Below are 19,529 nucleotides of genomic sequence, written 5' to 3'. Positions count from 1 at the left end.
TACCAAAAGAGGGAGGGGTAGAGAGGGTGTCACAACTTCCGCCGAGGCTGCCTCCCCTCCTTGTTCGGGCAGGCTTCGGCGTTTGACGTCACCGGCTTACTAGCCACTGCCGCTCCATATATCATCATTCCATTTGTCTTGTCTTGTCAATTACACACACCTGGTTCATATCCCCTCATTAGTCCGTGTATAAGTGTTCCCTCTGCCCCCTTGTCCTTGTGGGTGATTGTTTTATGTGAGTTGAGTGTAGCTTGGTGGAGCTACTCGTACCTTGTATTGCCGGGGTAGATTATTCCCCTGTGCCTGTATTTTGTTGGAGCTACCCGTATCTTGTATTTCCGGGGTAGATTGTTCCCCTGTGCCTGTATTTTGTTGTGGCTATCCAGCGCAACTGTGTACGACGGAATAAACTCTGTATTCTGTGATTTACCCTCCTGCGCCTGACTCCTTCTAATCACACTCATCACAGAGGGAGAGAGAGAAAGAGAGACAGAGACACTTATCGTTGATACATTTGGAAACTACCCTCAAAGTAATCATAATACTTTGCTCACGAACCACCGCCCGTTTGGAGTAAGAAATCATGAATGTATTTACCTATGGATGTCTTTGTTCGTTGTCTATCTCTGGTGAAACCAAGCCTTCTTCTTAGGGGGTTTTGATAGTGTCCTGTGTCGGTGTAAGGCTCTGGTTGTCCACCAGAGGTCACAATGTCCTTCTTCTTAGTTGTCTTGGTTTGGAGTGGAGTCTTTCTTCTGAGCAGATACTCAGCTGTACCAGCGATTGTCTGAGAGGGGATTTTCTCCTTCCCACCTTGTGTGGTTAGTCAGAGTTTTAACCACTTTACACGCACAGCTGCAGCCTGGCAATGTTTGGGACTAGTCTGGGAGGTGATCTTCTACACCTCGTGTTGAGGGTCAACGTTCCAACTATTTTCAGATGTGTAGCCACCGCTCACGTCTTTCTGGTCTGATGTTAATTTGTCTTTCAAGCCTTTATGCACTCTTGGTAAAAGGGGCGTTCCATCATGCTGACACGCTCTCTGAGCACACTCGGGGGGTGGCTAATTAATGGTGCAAAGCATCATCAAAAACTATGATCTAAAGTTAGAAAACTAAAATCACATTCCTATCTTAACAAAAATACTCTCATAATTTTCCATATTATATACACAAATTATCTGATGAAAACTTGACAGATACTTTTCAAGTTACAATATTTTCTTGATACCATTCTTAATGACACCACAAAATAATAAACAATATGACATGATTATTCTTTAGGTCCCCACTGACCATTCCCCACATTCTTATCTTAGAAATATTGTTCCAGTGTTTACTTTTTGGACGTTAGAGTTTTGGCGGCAAAAGTATTCTGGAGACAAAGGGCATTTCCAATCACCAATACTGGAGGTGTAGAAAGAGATTCCCCTCCTGCCTAATTTACGACCGGGTGTGATGTGTCAAAACTGGCCCAGTCCCCCCTCCCCTCTTCTGTGGGTGAGAGAGGGTCTGGTTATTGTCAGCCAATGCCAAGCTGATCTGAGGCCTTAGATCCTCACACAGGACAGTCATGCCACTGGTAAAAGTAATATTTCCACCCATATGCTCTCTAAGAGTGCTATTCAATCTGTATTTCTGAAGCGTTACAAATTGCTTGATAGAAATGTGAAGGTAATTTCATATTGAAGTGACATCTGCAGCATTTACCTGAATGCAGTCTCAGCTAATGTGGGAACATAGAGCCCCACACTGGCGGTCAAACTGGGAAATGGTTCCAATCGTTTTTCCACCATTAATTTACTATGGGAATTTTAGAAACAGTTAAAATAATGTATGTGCTTCATGTAGGCTTACCCTGGTGGGACGTTTTGATAACCATGTAAATCTCTCTCGGATAAGGTGACTTTTATCAATATATTCGGCTCTATTTACGCTCAGTTTCTAAAATGCTAATTAGAATCAAAGTAGACATCATGCAAGACTACAAATCCCTGCAAGCTCCTGCATGTCATCTCTAGCTGACACCTTTGCTAACAGGTACTGTGTCAATTTAAAACTTGCACAAGACAGTTCACAGAATTGTCAATTTAAAGAAATGTAGACCATTTATTCATTACTACATTTAGCTAACATTAGATAGTTAATCCAGAGATTCTTACAGTTGCTTGATTCAGCAATCTCCTCCAGATCATCATGGTATTTTTAGTTCTTTATGACAGCCACATTAGCAGCTGATTAGCATAAAAAAATACAGGCGAATATATTGATAAGTCACCTTGTCCTATAGAGATTTACATGGTTATCAAAATGTCACGCCAGGGTAAGCCTACACGAAACACAGCCCTTATTTTAAGTGTTTCTAAAATCCCCTATGGGAAAAATGAATGGTGGAAAAACGATTGGAACCATTTCAATCACGCTGTAATGCTGTATTTCCGCAATATACGTATTGAATAAAGTCCTAAATGGCTGCGGTTGAGTAATGTCAATGATTGTTGCCTCTAATTGTCACTGTAGCAGCCTATATTGTTTACTATTGTGTTGCATCATTCAATCCATGTTTATATGTTGCAGTATTTTTGTTGACTTGTTTTCTCAATGGAATATAAATTATATCAAGGAAACTTGGTATGTGATGTTATTTTATTGTTCATATTGGCATGAGTTGTGCAATGTTGTAGCCTACAGTGCTCCACTCAAGATGTAATACCACCAACAGTTCACAAGATGTCTCAGTGCACCATGAAACCAAACCAGCCACCATTATTCTAGAAGTGTGTATTTATACTGCATAATATCAAGCGTTGGACTAGAGCTCAGTCGACTCATGCAAGATTGCTGCGCAGTTTATGTTTTCAGTCAAAATTCGAGTTATTTCGGATAACATTATTATGCCTACCCATGTGGTTTTACATATCTCAGCTTTAGTATTTCAATATCGATATTTTTTTTGGCCTACGTTGCAGTAATACCGAACGCATTGGTTAACATTGTAGTCAGTTGATTAATACGAAACACTACGAGAACAGATCTTTTTGCGCGTCACGCTGCGTAAACTAGGCTACAGTAAACTGAAGTTTTAGTGCACAATGGCGACTGTAACCTCTACCAGACCTTATCACATTATCATATTCGGAGCCTCCGGTTTTACCGGGCAGTTTGTGGTGGAAGAGGTAGCCCGGAGCGCCTTAGAAGGACCCAGCGGTTCTCTGAAATGGGCCTTGGCCGGGCGTAGCAGACAACGGCTGGAGGGAGTTCTGAACCAAGCCGCCGAGATGCTCCGTACGTGTTTGACACTAACCAGAAAAGATAAGCGAGTGCATACTGCCTGCTGCCAGTTGAATAATGATTTTATGTCAAGCATGGTTTGACTAGGCTACTGTATAATGATTAACAGCGGCAACGGTTTCAGTTGCCTTTAACCGACTAGGCCTATAAACTCTTGCACTCTCAAAAAAAGGTGCTAGTAACAAAGGGTTCTTCAGTTTGTCTCTGTAGGGGAACCCTTTTTTGGGCTGTGGAGAACCTTTTAATAACGGTTCTTCTAATAAACCTTTGTATAACAATTTGTATGGTTCTTCATTGTACTGTAAAAAAAAAAAAAATCCCGGTTTCTGGTTGCAGTGAAAATATGGTAAACCCTTAGGAAAAACAATTGCAGTCAGAGTGCAGTAGAACTGCAGTACACGCAAATACTGCGTCCAAAATAACACCGTTTTTTTTACTGCAGTTATTCTGCAATTACTGCATCCAAAATACCATAAGTGGACTGCAGTTACTGCACTTTTACTACAGTTTCAAAACTGCAATCTTTTTTTGTAAGGGAGTATACAAAAATATACTGTATTTTTAGAGCTGGATTAAGGTGTTATTTCTGTAAGTGACAGTATGCTGCTGTATTCTGATTACTTGCGAGTCATCCTCACTTGGGATTTGAACTCACAACTTCTAGGTTGCCAGCGACAGTAGTGTGCAACTGCAGCCTGCAAATCGGGGTGTTCCTGCATGTGGGCATTCACGCTACCCCCCTTGAGCATCCCATTGGTTCATTCATTAACCCCCCCTTCATTCGTGTGAATGTGGGTCAAAAGGGAAATAAAAGTATTATCAGAGGTTTTTTGCCCCCGACTACTGAAGTCTTTCTTACTAGCTAGCGGGAGCGAAACCGGTAGACAGTGTCCTTCGCTCCTGCCTGCTGAACACCTGCCCTCGCCATAATGAACAGAACTGCGGGAAAACAGTGCCCAACAAGTGGGGGCAAATGACACTGTCTACCGGTCGCTCCCACCTCCCGCTAGCACAGCAGGTGGGAGGCTGGGGTGACACTGTGCTAGCTAGCTAACTAGCTAGTTAGCGACACCGTGTGCTAGCTTGCTAGTTGCTGTGTACCGGAGAAAACCGTGCCCGATAGGCGGGGGCGAATGCCCCTCTCTACCGGTTTCCCCGCCTTCCGCTAGCACAGCAGGTGTGAGGTTAGGGCGACACCGTGTACAAAAAGAGATTGCCGTTTTGAAAGTGCTGTAAAAGTGCAGTATCTGCAGTCGACTGTGGTATTTCGGACGCAGTAATAGCAGAATAACTGCAGTTACGCTGCAAAATTACTGCAGTAAAAAGGGTGTTATTTGGATGCAGTATTTGCAGCATACTGCAGTTATACTGCGCTCTGACTGTAATATTTTTTTCGTAAGGGTAGCAGGATAGTTAGTGACACTGTGTGCTAGCTAGCTTGCTAGTGACCCAGCACACAGTGTCGCCTCCCGCCTGCTGTGTACCAGAGTCCTCCTTAGGACTAGCTGGCTAAGCTATCACACAGTGTCCTTCTTTTCCGCCTGCCGAACACCTGCCCTCGCCGTCATTAACAGAACTGCTGGAAAACAGTGCCCGACAGGCGGGGGCGAAGGACACTGTCTACCGGTGTATGGCTAGCTAGCTACCGTTGTCGCCCCCACCCCTTCTTATGTGGGGTTTATAGGCGTCTGGGAACCAACGTTATTGTGCATTAACCTACTGTACTGGAGCGTCCCCACCTCCCGCCTGTCCTAACTTAAAAATAACCAATATAAGTATAAAGAGGGGTTCCAGATGCACGAATGCCCACATGCAGGAACATGACTTGCCTGCTACACCACCGGGTCTATGGGTATGATAGAGATGGTTAAAGATGCACTATGCAGAAATCTCTCAAAAATTCTAATAGTTCGCCTAATTTCAGTTTATATGACAAAACAAGCAAGTATAGTGTAAAGAATCTAAACCACTGTGAAATATATTTTCCATAAAGAAAAATATTGTATTTTCAGCTTTTTGAAGCTGGTGTACAAAACCGAAAGTAAAAGATGCAAAAACTAAACTTAAGAATGGGAAGCATAGAAATAACGCACATAGACAGATCTACCGCTTCTTAGATATTCTTTCAATGAAAATGACAGATCTATAACTCACATTTCTATGTGAATTTGGTGGGACGGCCAAAAAGTTACATATTGTAGCTTTAAAAGATTAGAACCAATAGACATTCTGTCATTTGTCCCTATGGGGGACCCTTTTGGGTGCCACGTAGAACCCTTAGATTTTTTTTAGAACCCTCTCACAAGGACCCTGGGTTTATTTTTGTTTTGACCCTGTAGGGTAACCCAATTGGGTTCTACGTAGAACCCTCTCATGAAGAACCCTCTTGTTGCAGGATTCTGTTATCTGTCCCTATGGGGGAACCCTTTTGGGTGCCATGTAGAACCCTTTGATTTGTCCCTGTAGGGGAACCCTTTTGAGTGCCATTTAGAACCCTCTCAAGAAGAACCCTCTGGTTCCAGGTAAAACCAATAACAGGTCTACAGTTATACTTATAAGATACTTCAGATGTGCTTATGGCACACACTGTTAGGTACTCGCATGTCGGTTAATACTGGTCAGTACCTTTAAGGATACATATGCGCAAAACCTAGTATAATGGTACATTTTTCTATTCAATATAAGGTACAATCATTAGTGCCCTCTGAAATGTAGGTGGGGGCAGTGCTGGCGGGGGCTCATTAACATATCTGGGTGCATGATCTAAAATATGTTGTATTTGTGCCAACTGTTGCACCAGTTTAAGTGGTTTTATTGTTATGTTGATGAAGGTTGAGGACCTCATCTGTCCACTCCAGTTCTACAATCTTTGTAAGCGCTTGTGACAATCAAGAGCTGCACTGGTAAGAGGTTACTGTGCATTTACCAGTAACATAATGGCAGTTGGCCACCAGGAATTTCATTTGTATTTTTCTACAATTTACTGTCAGCTTGCTGCAAGTAGTTGTTGTAAACTGCACAGTAACTTACTGTGACTGATCTCTGTCGCACTCACTGACCAGATGGTGTGGCAGGATGGTCAGTTGACTGTCAACCAAGAGGTTGAGGCCAGGTGAGGCTGACTTCCAAGTGTGCTAACCACAAAGAATGCTTAGTAGTTGTCAACGAATGTTACGCTTGTAATTAGTAAAGTTCAGTGAAGTACAGTAAGTTACTGACAGCTAGTTGCAGGTAAGTTACTGGCTATTAAGTTACTGTGAATTTTACACTAACTAACTGACAGCTAGTTGCCAGTTAGGTAACACAAAATTCACAGCAACTTCCAGGCAGCTAACTGCCATTAAGTTACTGTGAAATGCAGAGCAGTGTTCCCCAATATTCATTCAAATTGTTGCCACCACTGCCAAAAATATGAAGTAATTTTTTTTAAACATTTCTGTTGCGTTGCCCTTTTAAATGGATAGTCGTTGGCTCCATGACTGGAAGTCGATGTGAACAGCTAGCATATCATTGCGCTAACAGTAGTAAAAATGCACTTTCCCCTGCTACCCTTGCCACCATTGCTGAAAATAATCCTAGGGGAAACACTGCACAGTTACCTCTTAACAGTGCAGCTCTTCATTGTCACATGCTCTTACAAAGATTGCAGAACTGACAGTGTTACAGTAAAAGAGGTGCTCAACCTTTAACAACATAACCATCAACCACTTAAACTGGTACAACACTTGGCACAAATACGGAAAATTCAGTAACTTGTTGTTGTTGTTTACTGTACTTTCACTGCAACCAGTAGCGTCTAGTGTACCGTAAAATTAGTGGAACTTTTTAACAATCTAGCATTTCATGGCATAAAGGAAAACATGGAGGAGAGGGAAAGAACAGGATGATTCTTCACAACCATCACAGCAGTAATGAACCCTTCCTGAGCAGTAAAGAACCCTTCCTGAGCAGTAAAGAACCCTTCCTGAGCAGTAAATAACCCTTCCTGAGCAGTAAAGAACCCTTCCTGAGCAGTAAATAACCCTTCCTGAGCAGTAAATAACCCTTACTGAGCAGTAAATAACCCTTCCTGAGCAGTAAAGAACCCTTCCTGAGCAGTAAAGAACCCTACCTGAAAAATGGTTACACATACCACCCTCACCTCTGACAAAGAACCCCTCAATAACCTTTTTTTTTGTTTGTTTTTGTAGGCGCGCGCAGTATGCACAAGCAGTATCAGTTGTTCTCTATGGGTAAACAACAACACTGCTGAACTTGACCTTTAAACAGGTGTCTTAATATTTAACTGGGTACATAGGGATACTGCTGTTTAATCTTAGTTGATATTGATCCCACTGCCTTGTGACTTGCTTAATAATGGTCACCAGTTCTAATAATGCAAATCTGTCCAAACTATATGATCAGTGATTCAGAGGGGTTGGGTTAAATGCGGAAGACACATTTCAGATGAATGCATTCAGTTGTACAACTGACTAGGTATCCCCTTTCCCTTTCCCTTTCTAAATGCCTATTCCAAAATGGTATTAAGCTATGATTTACTGTAAATGTGTGAGTTTTAACCAATGCATGCATTCAGTACAACTTTGCTCTCTGTTTCCAGGTAAGCCAGAGTTAAGAACTGAAGTTGAAATCATTGTGGCTGATGTTTCCGAAGCAGATTCATTGGCCATCATGTGCCAACAAGGACTGGTAGTTCTCAACTGTGTGGGGCCAGTAAGTCTACAGTAATAATGAGTGTTGTTGTTATTGAGACCTGGGATGAAGGCTGGCCTCGCACAGCTGTGGATCTGGGGTGTCATTTGTCCAGACTCCCAAGGTACTCATATCCCCAATGATATTTGGAAAGCTTGTTAGGAATATGCTGACTGTGTAGCTGTGTCCACAGGTACTGCAGTATAGTACAGTAGACCTAGCTTTATCAGTGCGTATGGAACATATTAACATGTTCTCAAATGCGAAGGTATGGCAATTTGATAGGGAGATTATACTTTTGACTTTTGATAAAGTGTTGATGACACATACACACACAAGCCCATACCTCCATTAACACCAAATCTTATTAAGTCCTTTTTCTTGTCTCCCCAGTACAGGTTCTATGGTGAGCCAGTGGTTAAGGCCTGCATAGAGAATGGAGCCCACTGCATAGACATCTGTGGAGAACCTCAGGTAGTAGGCTCTGTCATTATACAACACCATCATATTAAATGTCCGTTTTTATGGCTCAATTCAGTGCCTTCACTAGCCTCTACCTCCAACCTAGTTTTATTACTGTCTATGAGAGGCATTGCACTTTACAGAGACAAGGATAGTAGGATGTATTCGGATTTTAGGAGCTTTATGCTCATATCTGTGAAACACATTCAATATATTGGCCAAGGGTGCATCCCAAATCACACCCAAATGGCACCCTATTCACAACATAGTCTGGTCAAAAGTAGTGCATGCCATTTGGGATGCACCCCATGTCTCCCCTACCAGATCGGTTGACATAGTGTTTTTATGGTGGTCTTGTATTGTGGTTCATAGTTCCTGGAGAGAATGCAGCTGGACTACCATAGCAGAGCGATGGATAGTGGAGTGTATGTGATTGGCAGCTGTGGCTTTGACTCCATACCAGCTGACATGGGCATCCTGTACACAAGGAACCAGTTTAAAGGTAGAGAGTACACTGTTAGTTGGGTTTGTGAATGTTTTTTAAAATGTTTTATAGAGAACAACACTTGTTTGTGTCTCTGGGTTTGTGATGATGGAAGCCATCTGTGAAGAAGATACAATTCTACTTCTCATACTTATTTTTGCCCTTGACATTGCATTTGCAGGCTCTTTCTGCTTTACTGGTGTTTTTCCTGTTATCAATGAATTACAGCACCATTTTGGCAAAGAAGATGTTTGTGTTTTTAGCTGAATTCCAAACAGGATGAAACAGCTACAGTACACAATTAACTCACTGCATTAGTACCCTTGTTGGTTTCCAATGAGGTTTCTATCTGTGCACTAGACCAGTCTGTCCTTGAGTAAAGGATATATAATAACACTGTGTCATATCCGTTAACAGGAACACTGACAGCTGTGGAGAGCTTCCTGACTGTACACACTGGTCCTGAGGTAGACAGCTCTATCACTTCCTGTTTCCTACATGCATTATGGGAAATGTAGTCATACATCAAAGTTTGTCAGATGTTTGTAGAGCCTTAAAGTGATCTAATGTTGAGATGATTCCAAGGTCCACACCATTATTTTGTTTAGATCCAGCTATATGCCTCAATCCTGAATGAATGGGAACTGTAGGCACCGTCTAATTTCATCATTTCATTAGACACAACAAATGGCATGGGACGTGGACTCATAAACCACTTTTGAGGTCAGAAAATGTCTGACAAACGTTGGTTTTCGGGCGGACTATCCCCTTTACAATTTGTTTGGTGTCATGGTGAATTCTGACAGACTTTAATTTCGGAGTGAACTATCCCTTTAATAGTTTGTTTGTTGTGATGGTGACTTGGCTAAAGCTTTGGGATGTTCCTTCCTTCCCTGTAGGGAGGCTGTGCCCACGATGGCACATGGCAGTCAGCCATCTACGGCTTTGCAGACAGCGGTTCCCTGAGGAAGCTGAGGAAGAAGTTTGGCCACCAACCTCTCCCAGTTGTAGGAGCCAAAGTCAAGAAGAGGTATTGGCAGATGTCTAATGTACAGACAGTCTGTGTTCATCCATTTGCATTAAAAGTAATTGCATTTTATTGGCATGGCACAGTTGGTGTTTGGCAATGCTGAAGTGGATTTAGAGGACTAGTCTATCAATATAGATGAAATGAGTTGATGGCATCTGTCTGTGCTGAATTCTGTGGGATGCTGATGGTGAAAATTCTAGAGTGTATTTGGAAGTAAACTGACTTGTGTGTGTATGTGTATGTGTGTGTGTGTGTGTATGTGTGTGTGTGTGTGTATTCCTCAGGGGTAGCCTGTTCTTCAGTAAGGAGATTGACCAGTATGCCATACCCTTCATGGGCTCAGACCCATCGGTGGTCAGGAGATCCCAGCGCTTCCTGTATGAGGAGCATCAGGAGTTACCAGTAAGATCTAACACAACCACACACCTCTATTGCCTGACTGTGTCTGCCTGCATTCAATAACTCAACGATGCTACATTGTTGTCTTGCTTATGCGTAGCTGTTTGGCATGGCAAGAAAACGACCAGTTGGCTAAAGCAGAAACAGACTGGTACCCAGGCTCCTTTGCCCAGTATTTTATCCATCATGGCTAGCCTAAACAACCTGCTCAATACCAAGCCCACTGTCAAACCCCATCTACTGCCACATACAATACCCACTTACAGTTGAAGTCGGAAGTTAACATACAGTTAGGTTGGAGTCATTAAAACTCATTTTTCAACCACTCCACAAATTTCTTGTTAACAAACTATAGTTTGGAATGTCTCCTGAGTGGCGCAGTGGTCTAAGGCACTGCATCGCAGTGCTAACTGTGCCACTAGAGATCCTGGTTCGAATCCAGGCTCTGTCGCAGCCGGCCGCGACCGGGAGACTCATGGGCGGCGCAAAATTGGCCCAGCGTCGTCCAGGGTAGGGGAGGGAATGGCCGGCTGGGATGTAGCTCAGTTGATAGAGCATGGTGTTTGCAACGCCAGGGTTGTGGGTTCGATTCCCACGGGGGGCCAGTATAAAAAAATATGTATTCACCCATTCACTAACTGTAAGTCGCTCTGGATAAGAGCGTCTGCTAAATGACTAAAATGTAATGTAAAATGTTTTGGCAAGTCGGTTAGGACATCTACTTTGTGCATGACACAAGTAATTTTTCCAACAATTGTTTACAGACAGATTATTTCACTTATAATTCACTGTATCACAATTCCAGTGGGTCAGAAGTTTACATACACTAAGTTGACTGTGCCTTTAAACAGCTTGGACAATTCCAGAAAATGATGTCCATCGTTATGTTTGGAGGAAAATGCAAGCCGAAGAACACCATCCCAACCGTGAAGCACGGGGGTGGCAGCATCATGCTGTGGGGTTCTTTGCTGCAAGAGGGACTGGTGCACTTCACAAAATAGATGGCATCATGAGGAGGGAAAATTATGTGGATATATTGAAGCAGCATCTCAAGACATCAGTCAGGAAGTTAAAGCTTTGTCGCAAATGGGTCTTCCAAATGGACAATGACCCCAAGCATACTTCCAAAGTTGTGGCAAAATGGCTTAAGGACAAAAAAGTCAGGGTCTTGGAGTGGCCATCACAAAACCCTGACCTCAATCCTATAGAAAATTTGTGGGCAGAACTGAAAAAGCGTGTGCGAGCAAGGAGGCCTACAAACCTGACTCAGTTACACCAGCTCTGTCAGGAGGAATGGGCCAAGATTCACCCAACTTATTGTGGGAAGCTTGTGGAAGGCTACCCGAAACGTTTGACCCAAGTTAAACGATTTAAAGGCAATGCTACCAAATACTAATTGAGTGTATGTAAACTTCTGACCCACTGGGAATGTGATGAAAGAAATAAAAGCTGAAATAAATAATTCTCTCTACTATTATTCTGACATTTCACATTCTTAAAATAAAGTGTTGATCCTAACTGACCTAAAACAGGGAATTTTTACTAGGATTAAATGTCAGGAATTATGAAAAACTGAGTTTAAATGTATTTGGCTAAGGTGTATGTACATTTCTGACTTCAACTGTAGGTACATAGTCCTCTGTAGCTCAGTTAGTAGAGCATGGCACTTGCAGCTCCACGATAGTGGGTTCGATTCCTGGGACCACCCAAATGTGTTTGGTATGGACGTATGACGGTAAGTCGCTTTGGATAAAAGCGTCTGCTAAATTACGTTATTATACTATAGGTATAACTCCTGTCATGTCCATAGTCTACCTCAGTATCTACGTGTCTATCCCCTTCCTTGCTTTCACAACCCCTAATTAGGTCAAGCAACGCTGACTGTCAACATTTTCATCCATTTACTAGCTTCCGATGAAACTATTTAATGAAGCCTCATTTACTCACAAACATCCAATGTGGAGAGAAATTGATTGGAAAGAACCCCTGTCTCTTCATGTGGAGAGAGATAGATGATAATGAGTCATACAACAGCTCCAAGTGATTCATCATCTTTCTCTCCTCATTATCTCTGTGGTGTGTCTCAACACTGCTCCTGGCCAACAATGGTGCACTAAAGATTATAGTGCCTGTGATGTGCCCTTCCTCTACCCTTTCCATGGACTGGGGGAGTACTATGTAGAAGCAGGGGGCATCAGTAGCTTACAGGAGCACGGAGGAGTTAAAAGTTATTTATCGATTTCCCTCCCTCCCCCTTCTCTCCCTCCTTTCCTCTCTCTACTTCTCTCCTCTCTCTCTCCCCTTCTCTCTTTCCCCCTCCCCCCTCCCTCTCTCCCTCTTCAGGTCCAGTACTCTGCGTATGTAGGTGTCGGTGGCGTCTGGTCGTTGATAAAGATGTTCTGTGGTGGCCTGCTCTTCTGGTTCCTAGGGAAGTTCGGCCTGGGAAGGAAGCTCCTCATTACGGTATGTGTCCAAAATGTGCCTAAAATGGCACCCTATTGTCTATATAGTCACTACTTTTGACCAGAGGCCAAGACCATATTCCCTATATTGTGCACTACTTTTGACCAGGGCCCTTAGGGGCCCATATAGTGTATTTATCCACATTAGATGTCTGTGGAAATGAGATTAATCAAGTTTGGTTACCAAGCTTGTAAAGAGAAATTGTCAGTCACAGTTGGTTGGCCTAATTAAGGGTAGTTAAAGGAGTGCAGAAAAGACACAAATGAATGGCATCCTCTTCTTTTAACTGTGAGCCCTTCGCTCAGTTAATCTCCATGACTGTCAGATCTGTGTGAATATAACATATACAGTGGGGAGAACAAGTATTTGATACACTGCCGATTTTGCAGGTTTTCCTACTTACAAAGCATGTAGAGGTCTGTAATTTTTTATCATAGGTACACTTCAACTGTGAGAGATGGAATCTAAAACAAAAATCCAGAAAATCACATTATATGATTTTTAAGTAATTAATTTGCATTTTATTGCATGACATAAGTATTTGATCACCTACCAACCAGTTAGAATTCCGGCTCTCACAGACCTGTTAGTTTTTCTTTAAGAAGCCCTCCTGTTCTCCACTCATTACCTGTATTAACTGCACCTGTTTGAACTCGTTACCTGTATAAAAGACACCTGTCCACACACTCAATCAAACAGACTCCAACCTCTCCACAATGGCCAAGACCAGAGAGCTGTGTAAGGACATCAGGGATACAATTGTAGACCTGCACAAGGCTGGGATGGGCTACAGGACAATAGGCAAGCAGCTTGGTGAGAAGGCAACAACTGTTGGCGCAATTATTAGAAAATGGAAGAAGTTCAAGATGACGGTCAATCACCCTCGGTCTGTGGCTCCATGCAAGATCTCACCTCGTGGGGCATCAATGATCATGAGGAAGGTGAGGGATCAGCCCAGAACTACACGGCAGGACCTGGTCAATGACCTGAAGAGAGCTGGGACCACAGTCTCCAAGAAAACCATTAGTAACACACTACGCCGTCATGGATTAAAATCCTGCAGCGCACGCAAGGTCCCCCTGCTCAAGCCAGCGCATGTCCAGGCCCGTCTGACGTTTGCCAATGACCATCTGGATGATCCAGAGGAGGAATGGGAGAAGGTCATGTGGTCTGATGAGACAAAAATAGAGCTTTTTGGTCTAAACTCCACTCGCCGTGTTTGGAGGAAGAAGAAGGATGAGTACAACTCCAAGAACACCATCCCAACCGTGAAGCATGGAGGTGGAAACATCATTCTTTGGGGATGCTTTTCTGCGAAGGGGACAGGACGACTGCACCGTATTGAGGAGAGGATGGATGGGGCCATGTATCGCGAGATCTTGGCCAACAACCTCCTTCCCTCAGTAAGAGCATTGAAGATGGGTCGTGGCTGGGTCTTCCAGCATGACAACGACCCAAAACACACAGCCAGGGCAACTAAGGAGTGGCTCCGTAAGAAGCATCTCAAGGTCCTGGAGTGGCCTAGCCAGTCTCCAGACCTGAACCCAATAGAAAATCTTTGGAGGGAGCTGAAAGTCCGTATTGCCCAGCGACAGCCCCGAAACCTGAAGGATCTGGAGAAGGTCTGTATGGAGGAGTGGGCCAAAATCCCTGCTGCAGTGTGTGCAAACCTGGTCAAGACCTACAGGAAACGTATGATCTCTGTAATTGCAAACAATTATATAATATTTTGGTTTCTGTATCAAATATTAAGTTCTGCTTTTCTGATGTATCAAATACTTATGTCATGCAATAAAATGCAAATTAATTACTTAAAAATCATACAATGTGATTTTCTGGATTTTTGTTTTAGATTCCGTCTCTCACAGTTGAAGTGTACCTATGATAAAAATTACAGACCTCTACATGCTTTGTAAGTAGGAAAACCTGCAAAATCGGCAGTGTATCAAATACTTGTTCTCCCCACTGTAGTTACTGTACTGTACAGCGATAACAAGAAGAAATTACCTGTGTTGGAGATGGAGGTAGTCAGCTAAATGTTCCAATGAATTGGTTGATGTTTCTGCTCCTCAGTTTCCAGAGTTCTTCTCCTTTGGCGTGTTCACCAAGGCAGGACCCAGCAGGAAGCAGGTACTGTAGTGGACTCAGGCCTGATGAAGACATCAAAACTATGAAATAACACATATGGAGTAACCAAAAAAGTGTTAAACAAATAAAAATATATTTCAGATTCATCAAATAGCCACCCTTTGCCTTGATGACAGCTTTGTACACTCTTTGAATTCTCTCAACCAGCTTCATGAGGTAGTCACCTGGAATGCATTTCAATTAACAGATGTGCCTTCTTAAAAGTTAATTTGTGGAATTTCTTTCCTTCTTAATGCGTTTGAGCCAATCAGTTGTGTTGTGACAAGGTAGGGGGGGGGGGGGGTATACAGAAGCCCTCCCGACCTCAACCAAATTGAGATGGTTTGGGATGAGTTGGACCGCAGAGTGAAGGAAAAGCAGCCAACAAGTGCTCAGCATATGTGGGAACTCCTTCAAGACTGTTGGAAAAGCATTCCAGGTGAAGCTGGTTGAGAGAATGCCAAGAGTGTGCAAAGCTGTCATCAAGGCAAAGAGTGGCTATTTGAAGAATCTCAAATATAACATATATTTTGATTTGTTTAACACTTTTTTGGTTACTATATGATTCCATATGTGTTATTTCATGGTTTTGATGTCTTCACTATTATTCTACAATGTAGAAAATAGTAAAAATAAAGAAAATCCCTTGAATGAGTAGGTGTTCTAAAACCTTTGACCGGTTGTGTACATGAATGGCCCAGTCATAGCCATGTGTCTAGTGAGAAGAACATCCATAAATGTTTCATGCTTAGTCAAGTTTTGGATGCAGGCTTTGTACAATGTTGATAACATAACTATGAAAAAAAAGGCACTGTATTCATTTGATCCGTTTTTGGAAGTGGAGGTTAGCATTCATCACTTTAAGCGCTAAGACTCCTCTTCTTTCCTCTCCCAGATGGAGGGAACATCTTTCAGTCTGACGTTTTTCGGGGAGGGTTATATTGAGGGGCTGGACCCGTCTCAGGGAAGACCCAACGCTAGGATATGTACCCAGATACATGGAGCAGGTAATACATTGTCTCTGATTGTAGCCTTGTTTTGGTTTGGTTGTAATGCAAGTCAGGATCATGTCTATTCATGCTCTGTCCAATGTCCACACAGTGCTTATTATTATCTACGTCTTGATTATCATTGGTCTGCTATAGTTTTTGTTGATAAACTATGTTGACTTTCATTGGTCCACAGAGCCTGGCTATGTAGCCACACCAGTTGCTATGGTACAGGCAGCTATCACCGTGCTGAATGAACCACAATTCCTTCCTATAAAGTGAGTCAGGTGCCTCTCTCTCTCTCTCTCTCTCTCTCTCTCTCTCTCTCTCTCTCTCTCACTCTCTCTCGTGAATATTTTATAGTTCTACAAAGAATAAAGTCTACACACTGGTACATCAAATGTGCAGCTATCATTACAATGTAACAGTACAAATATACCGTAATAGACGCATATACAGGACCTAAGTCTCCCGAGTGGCGCAGTGGTCTAAGGCACTGCATCGCAGTGCTAGCTGTGCCACTAGAGATCCTGGTTCGAATCCAGGCTCTGTCGTAGCCGGCCGCGACCAGGAGACCCATGGGGCGGCGCTCAATTGGCCCAGGGTAGAGGAGGGAATGGCCGGCAGGGATGTAGCTCATGGGTAGAGCATGGCGTTTGCAACACCAGGGTCGTGGGTTTGATTCCCACAGGGGGCCAGTATTTTTAAAAAAATCACTCACTAACTGTAAGTCGCTCTGGATAAGAGCATCTGCTAAATGACTAAAATGTAAATGTAGAACTAAACACTATGTTGTGATTACAGGGGAGGAGTGTACAGTCCAGGAGCTGCGTTTGCCAGGACAACTCTCATTGACCGCCTCAACAGACATGGCCTGGTGTTCTCAGTGAAGAGGTTCTAAAGAGAGGGTCTGAGAAAAGGACTCCTGTCTGTGCCCAATCCCAATCCCAAATCCAATGTTTGGCTGCTAAATTCTGGTGCTTTTCATGCATCTGGTGGTGGTGGCATTTCTATTATATCTGAGAGGTTAGGATTGGGACTGTTTTTGTTAGCAATATAGAAATTGGTAATAGCTTCACATTGCCCTCTGATGGGCTAGGTAGAATATTCACCATATTGCTTATACCCATCCAATCCTTTCAGATCTACATGAAGTGGCTTGGGGTAGAAGCGGATGGGTGTTCAGCAATACTCTAACCCCCTATCACCCCCTAGCCCTAGTCCCGCCAGCTCTCGGTGTATCGATTGCTTTACACAATGAGTGCTGTGGTCTATGTTAGAGGAAATACTGGATGTCAATATTAGGCCAAATGGACAAACCTCATCCCCTTAAAGCTGTATCTGTCTCCCCTTAAAGCTGTACATGATCAGCCTTTTTATCAGGCTGAGGGCACAGGCATCCAGACAGCCGGCCACATTGTTACCATTCTAGTCTGAAGTCTGTATCTCTCTCAGGGCCCATTTGAACTGTCTTTTTATGGCTTCAGAATTTGGTCATGCAGGGGTGTCATTCAATCTCTCAGTGGGTTTCAAATCAATTGTCCGTAATACTAGTTACTTATTAGTATTGTTAATGTGTAAGTGGGTGTCCTTGACCCAGATTACAGCTCTCCACTTCACAGTAGGATTTATTGGAGGACTCTAGTCTAAGGGCTATTGTGTGGTCTTATAGCCAAGAAAGGACTGTGACCTATAGGTCTTTATTCTGTGTTATAATTCACATTTTAACACACATATTTTGGCCACAGTGTGTGTGCGTGCGTGTGCTTGTCACATAGCTTTTAATCAGACTCGTCCAAGTGCATTATAAGAAAGACTGGGTGTTTCAGATATTTAAGAATAATACCAGTGATTTATAAACGTGGTGATATTCTGTTTTTGTTTTATAGAAAAATAACAAGCATGCAATACATACTGCTCTGTACAAGTATAAACACACACATATGGTAACCTGAAAATGTAACAACAAAAATCGCCTCAGACCTAAACCATGTTTATAAGCTAACTAAAAGGGTTTCAAATGCAGTCTACCAACGGGCATCAGCACATGCAGGACCAAACCTCCCCACTAGGCGGTGGTGTTTCTCTAACTACACATTCCCTTCCCAAGTTCCAAATATTTACACGCCACCAACCAGATGAGCTGTCAGTAAAAGTCATTCGCCTGTTAGAGGAGGCATGGGATGGTACATTGTTTAACCGTAATTAAAAGGCCATGTATACACTTTTAGCTGATATGAATGGAGTAGGAGGGGAAGGAGGGGGGAGGTGGGGTTTATCGTGGGTAGCAGATGTGGTTACATCAATAGGGAGGAGGGCCAAGGTTGGAAGGACCTGGGAGGCATTGTCTGTCTGTAGACTGTGACTCATCCTCCCTTCTCTTCCCTCCTCAGCCTCCCTTCCCTCTTCAGCTCTGTCTCTCCCCTTCCCCCACCACCATCACAACAACTCTGTTAGCAGAGCATTACAGAGAGAGATAGAAAGGGAGAGACAGAGAGAGAGCGCGAGAGAGAAGTGTCCTAGTTCTGCTGTAGTTATACAGAGGGAAATAGACAGGTTTGTTCAATGATAAAACTGCGGGAGGGTAATTGTTAAGTAGTGCGGTTAAGTACAGGGTGTATAGCATAGCTAAGAGCATAGCTAAGGTGCACTTTTGCCCTGTGTGTGTGCCTGTGTGTAGCTGAGAAAACGAGACAGGAAGGGAGAGAGACAAAGGAGAATGCAGTGGTTTGTTTCCCCTGCCCTCCTCTCCCTCCCCCACATCCCGCCATCGTGGGTATGCTGTTATTCATGCCATCTCCCTCACCTTAGCCAAATCATCCCCTCTACTATCTCCCTCTCCTTTCCCCTCATCTCTTCATCCCCTCTTCTATCTCCCTCTCCTTTCCCTCCGTCTCTTCATCCCCTCTTCTATCTCCCTCTCCTTTCCCCCGTCTCTTCATCCCCTCTTCTATCTCCTTTCCACTAATTGCCCCTCATCTCTCCCTCTTTCCTCTCCTTTCCACTCCTCACTCCTCTCCCGCTGTCTTGTCTCCTCTTCACCTCTCCTTTGCTCTCTCCCACTCTCTCCATCTCCTGTCTTATCCTCTCTTTTCCTCCCCTCTTCTGACTGATCCCTTCCTCAGTCCAGCACACAGCCTCCACCCTACCAGTTAAGCATGATGTTTAGAGTGGGCTGCAGAGCAAAACACCTATCGGCCGCCCCCAGCCCCGCATTCACTCTCTCTCTCTCTCTCTCTCTCTCTCTCTCTCTCTCTCTCTCTCTCTCTCTCTCTCTCTCTCTCTCTCTCTCTCTCTCTCTCTCTCTCTCTCTCTCTCTCTGTCCTCTCTCTCAGCGGCGACCCGTCATTCAGAGCAGGTGGGGCAGAGCCCCACATGTTTTGAGCCCCACCTGTTTAGCTAAAAAAAAAGTACTTTTTTAATGTTGCCTGTTTTGCATGTTATTTTGGCATTAATACGTGTCACATATCAGTTTGCAAACAATGTAAAAAAAATAATTATTGTGTTAATAAAGCTGCATACAAACATGGTCTCTTTTTTGCTTTCTTGAGTAAGGCAGCTCCAAAATGCAGGTGTTTCAGCCTAGCTCAGTG

General features: G+C 43.4%; 1 protein-coding gene across 1 annotated transcript; it reads left to right on the top strand.

Annotated features, from left to right (window-relative positions):
- The first annotated feature begins 2,779 nt into the window (after nt 1-2,779).
- On the top strand, nt 2,780-18,482 carry sccpdhb (saccharopine dehydrogenase b). The gene is made up of 12 exons (XM_041864731.2): nt 2,780-3,284; nt 7,891-8,003; nt 8,376-8,456; nt 8,817-8,946; nt 9,346-9,395; nt 9,828-9,958; nt 10,243-10,360; nt 12,701-12,820; nt 14,894-14,950; nt 15,843-15,954; nt 16,133-16,214; nt 16,741-18,482. Exons 1-12 carry the CDS (start codon nt 3,092-3,094, stop codon nt 16,835-16,837), a joined length of 1,284 nt encoding a protein of 427 aa, XP_041720665.1. The 5' UTR covers nt 2,780-3,091; the 3' UTR covers nt 16,838-18,482.
- The last annotated feature ends 1,047 nt before the right edge of the window (nt 18,483-19,529 follow it).

Source organism: Coregonus clupeaformis, chromosome 36 (genome assembly GCF_020615455.1).
Source record: "Coregonus clupeaformis isolate EN_2021a chromosome 36, ASM2061545v1, whole genome shotgun sequence".
Lineage (NCBI taxonomy): Eukaryota > Metazoa > Chordata > Actinopteri > Salmoniformes > Salmonidae > Coregonus > Coregonus clupeaformis.
Note: the sequence above shows the minus strand (reverse complement) of the source record. Positions and strands in the feature narration are given on the sequence as shown.

Coding starts and splice junctions, on each gene's coding strand:
- sccpdhb (XM_041864731.2), top strand. CDS start 3,092: ATGGCGACTGTAACCTCTACCAGACCTTATCACATTATCATATTCGGA. Junction 8,947..9,345: donor CACAAGGAACCAGTTTAAAG/GTAGAGAGTACA, acceptor ATCCGTTAACAG/GAACACTGACAGCTGTGGAG. Junction 14,951..15,842: donor CAGGACCCAGCAGGAAGCAG/GTACTGTAGTGG, acceptor TTCCTCTCCCAG/ATGGAGGGAACATCTTTCAG.